General features: G+C 39.7%; 1 protein-coding gene across 1 annotated transcript in view; it reads left to right on the top strand.

The window, feature by feature from the left end:
• Positions 1–228: 228 nt before the first annotated feature.
• tmc2a (transmembrane channel-like 2a) overlaps positions 229–4911 on the top strand; it is a 13220-nt gene continuing 8537 nt past the window's right edge. The window contains exons 1-4 of the mRNA XM_017438551.3: positions 229–541; positions 3287–3322; positions 3403–3841; positions 3926–4084. Coding sequence (XP_017294040.1) covers positions 508–541; positions 3287–3322; positions 3403–3841; positions 3926–4084 — 668 coding nt within the window. The 5' untranslated portion in view covers positions 229–507. The remainder of the gene's footprint in view (positions 542–3286; positions 3323–3402; positions 3842–3925; positions 4085–4911) is intronic.

The following is a 4911-nucleotide window of genomic DNA, read 5'->3' on the forward strand; positions in this document are numbered from 1 at the left end:
CCCGAGGACCCGGCCGAACCCAGCCGGACCCCGGATCTGAACTTTTCTGCAAACACGAGTCGAAACGCAACGAAACCTGCACGTCCAAGTCGGGGTGTTTAAAGCTCGAATAATGAGCATCGGACAGAGAAACCTAAACCTTCATTAAATGTTTAAGATGTCTGCCGTTCTCCTGTGACACGATGAGTGAGAGTGTTTCAGGGCTCTTTTAGGGATGTCCTCTGGAGAGGAAAGCGCGATCATTACACCTTTTCCAGCTGCAGCTACAGTTCAGGCCTGAAGTGAATCTCCGAGTCGTAAAAACGTCGCAGAAAACGTCCGAAGCTCTCCAAAACGCATCGCAGCCTTTTTTTTCTGGTTCTCCAGAACCCGCTTCACTTTCCCAGCAGCGCCTGTTGACACCTTTGGCGGGAAGTCTCCAGGGCAACGGAACCGCTCGCTGGCGAGGATCCGAGCCAGAGGAGACGGCGTTTACGCGGGGGGACAGGCCGCTCTTTCGTTTCCAGCATGCCAAGAAAAAGGGACGCCGATGCCGAGGAAGGTGAGCCGGAGCTGATGTTTGTTTTGTAAACAAAGACGAAATCAGGCTGGTTTACTTCTGGATATTGCTTTAACTTAACCAAGTTGAACTCTTAAGGGATTTTAGCACCTTATAAAGTTCAACACCAGAGGGTTACGGTCGATTGAGGTGACCTTTGACCCTCTTCAACCCAGAGAACTAACATCATTGCAGGTTTGGTCCAATGGTTTCCTGCTAGTGTTTTCCTTCAGGTGAATTTGGACACTTTAAGGAAAAAACAGCACTTTTATGAGTCACAACAGGTAAACAATGATAAATAAATAAATATTTAGACTTTAGTTTAAAACGTCAGCATGATGTTTTGTTTATTTGCTTAATAAACTAGAAGTCAAGAGCAGCAAACGGTTTTGGAAATGGCTCTGGCTTTTTTCAGCAAACCGTTTGACAGATTAAAATTTGTCACTTTAAGGTTAGTGTTAGTGAAATGAGCTGCTGAACTGGTAAAAAAACGGGTTTCGACCTTTTAGTTTAGCGCGTAAGCGTGTTGATTTATTGATTTGCTGGTAAACAGAATCCAGAGAGAGGAGCTGGAGCTTAAATGTCACTGACTTTTTGTGGTCGTTTGTCTGTTAGCGGATCATTTAACGAAAACAAAAATGGATTCTAAATGATGAAAATAAAACAGTAACTTTCCTAACACTTTAATATAACATCCTAGCAAGGTGATTTATTAAACTGTTAGTGGAAAAAGCTTTGAATTTTAGGCTAACTGATGGAATTTTGATCTAAAACCAGAGCTAGCTAAATAATGGTTAAGCTAGCCAAGCTAATTTAGCTTGTTAGCATGAATTTGTTCAAATAGAACCCAAGTAATAAAATGTTATTAACTTTTTTTTACATTTTTAATTATAAGCAAACCAGTTCTAATGATTGGGATAGATAAATATTAAAGTTAATATGCTAACATGTTAGCTTTATGATTTAATGATTTGTTAGCTAGCTTAATGCTAACCGAATACTTTGTAAAATCATTTGACAAACCAACACAGAGAGCTGAAAACTTGTTCTTTTAAAATGATAAAGTTGACAAGTCAACATGGTAATAATAAACGAATAAAATCTCACTTGAGCTTTAGTTTAGTGTGCTAGCATTAGCGATTTGTTAGCATAGAGCCCAAAAAGCAGCTAGGGCTAACGGAAATGCTAACTTTTTGAGTATTTTGCCAAAAGCAAAATATTTGACTAAATTGACACTGAAAGAAATGTTTCCAAAAACTTTATTTAGCATGTTAGCGTGACAATGTGATGCTTTGTAACCAGTTAGCATAACATATAAAAGTAGCTGTAGCTACCGTTGTCAAGTATTTGGTTGCTTTAAAAATTAGAAAAGTCTATCATAATGTTATTGAAATGTTTCAAAGTTTCGGGTTTAATGTGTTATCATGAGGATTTGTTAGATTAAGGACAGCTTAAAGTTGTTAATTTTTTGTTAAAAACTTTAAACTTTACTTTAGCATGTTAGCTTTGAACCCAAAAAGCAGGCTGGGCTAATTCTGTGAAGTATTTGATCATTAGCTAAATGAAACTCATTTAAAATCTGACAAAATGTTGACAATTTACCACGCTGATGTTGAAATGTTTCAACAGTTCTGGTTTAACATGTTCAATGGTGGTTGGTGGTGATATTTGTCGGGTGGGCTAACAGATATATAATAAAATGCTGCGGTTTGGATTTCAACAACAGAAGCATCTAATTTGAAATAAAGAAAACCTGCTTTAAATTGTCATTTTTCATCACAAGGACAACCTTAAAACCAACCACCACCAAAAACCAAGCTTACACATGCAATATTGCAAACAGGTAATGCAATATTGGAAAGTGCTTCTTTTAAAAAAAAAAAAAAAAAAATGTTTGTTCCCCAAAGACATGACGTAAAACAGGTGAGAAATTAAATTATTCACCTCGTTTATCATCTTGCTCGCACGATAAACCACGCCCACGAGGCACGTTACTGTACGTGCACCCTGATTGGCTGAAGCCTGAGGCCCAAATGAGCAGCAAACCGAAGGGGGCGGGACAAGACAGCTGTCAATCAAGTCCAAAATATACATATATCAAAACATATAAGGTATCACACCTGTGTATTTATGAATTAAAACAACAAAAGCAACATTATAATATAAATATAAATGCACAAGTGCTGCCTGAACACCAATACTTACAAAGACGGAGGCCTGTAGGACACATTTAGCGTTTATAAAACCTGTTTCCTCCCTTATTTTTTAAAACTTTACCGAAGAAAATACGTCAAAGATCGTTTTATAGTGAGAGCACTCACTACGTCACGTATTCTGCACATACAATATAACAAAGATCGGATGTCTCACTCCGATTAGAATTCAAAACCCAAAACATTTTAACAGTTTTTTAGCATACATTTTCTTAAATATTAACCATGAACTTATTTATTACCTTGTGTATGTAACTTAGTCACGTAATAAACTTATTACTGTCTTTGAATAAAAGGCAGCACACCTGCAAAATGGTAAAATGAGGAATGTTGCCACCAGATTAAGATTAATAACAAATTAACCACGGACTGGATGGCAGGTACAGTCGATCTTATCTAATGGTGGATAATTTTTAATGATCTGGACAATTAAAGTTTGCACTAAGACTTGTAATTATAAATATAGAAGGATCTCAATGTGTGTTTAGCTGGTTCTGTTTTAAACTGTTTCATTTTTGTTTGTGTTCTTCCTCAGTCGAGATAGACGTAGAAGACGATAGTGACAGTGATGGTGAGTAAATCAAACTGAATTTGACCAAATTTGTGTAAAATAGTGAATTAAATCAAAGGTTTTTGTGTTTTAAAATGTAGACGGTGGCACCAAGAGGAGGACAAACAGAAGACAGGCCGCCGGGAGAGGAGGAAGAGGAGGAGGCGCAAAAGGAAGAGGCAGAGGCAAAAAGCCAGACAGTGACGATGATGACGAGGATGAGGCTCCAAGGGGACGAGGAAGAGGAGCGAACAAGAAGAGGCCGGCCAAGAAACGAGGCGGCGATGACGATGAGGATGACAGCGAAGATGAGGCTCCGAAGAAGAAGAGAGGAGGCGCAGCCAATAGGAAGAAAGGAGGCAAAGCTCAGGACAGCGATGAGGACGACAGCGATGACGGGAAGGGGAAGAAGGGAAGGAAAGGAGGAAAGAAAGGAGGGAAGGAGGACGAGGACGGGAAGGGGAAGAAGGGCGGCGCCAAAGGAAAGGACAAAGATGACGACAAAGACAAGAAGAAAAAGAAGAAGAAAAAGGACGACAGGTAGGCTGGAGGAGGTAAAAACCCACGAGGAGTCAAAAAAAAACCTCCAATTGAAACTTCCTGTTTGCCTGATTTTGTCTCCAGTTCCACCGATTCCAACAGAGACTCGGACGAAGAGGAGGAGGAGTCCATGTCGGAGGGAGAGATGGCCCGGCTGATGGAGGAGGTGGAGGAGAAGAAGAAACTGATCGCCAACATCAGGAACAAGCCCTGGCGGATGAAACGGAGGCTCACCGTTCTAAAGTAACGCCGACCCGACACGGGACACCACTTTCTGTCTGAAAAGAATGTGTAATGGAAACCCTGCAACTCCTCCAAAACAAAAAGGGAAACATTTAAGAAATAAAAGCAAACAAACTCCGACTTAACCAGCTTGTCAAACAAAGAAAGCTGCAAGAATAATATAAAACTTAAATTATAAAACATTATTTTGATGATGCTAATAGAGCTACATCTCAGAAAGTTTGAATAAAATAATATCTTGCCTGTTGATGATACTCCTAATTTGAAGAAATAGAGTTTAATTCTGATCAGGCTGATGAGCTAATGCCTAGTCTGAGCAGGGCTAAAACCAAAATGGATTGCTGCCATTTTAAACTAACTCTAATCTAAAATATTCAAGGAGCGCCCCATGCTGCAGTGGAACTATCTGCACTCGCAAATTACCATCAAATTTGATGCATTTGATCACTTAATGTGAAACTGGCAGCGATGTAAAGATTTCTACAACGCTGTTTGCAACAGCCGGCATACTCAGACTAGCCATTAGCTCATCAATTCGGTCAGAAATGAACTCCTAGTAAGGTAAATTCAGGTAAAGTATTATTTTGTCCAAAACATCTGAACTATCGCTTCGGTAAGAATCAGACCCTCCAGGATTTCGCGATGTTGCGATCGCAACTATTAACGCAAAATCAAGCAAACCCCGTGAAATCGCAACTTTTTGCAACTTTGCCCAAAACACTGCAACTTTCCCGCAACTTTAACCCAATATTTATTGTTTCTAAAGTGATTCGCCACCGTTTCTGCGGTCTAGTCTCTTCTTTGTGGGTTTGTGTAGCGTGGAATAC

Source organism: Kryptolebias marmoratus, linkage group LG14 (genome assembly GCF_001649575.2).
Source record: "Kryptolebias marmoratus isolate JLee-2015 linkage group LG14, ASM164957v2, whole genome shotgun sequence".
NCBI classification, from domain to species: domain Eukaryota; kingdom Metazoa; phylum Chordata; class Actinopteri; order Cyprinodontiformes; family Rivulidae; genus Kryptolebias; species Kryptolebias marmoratus.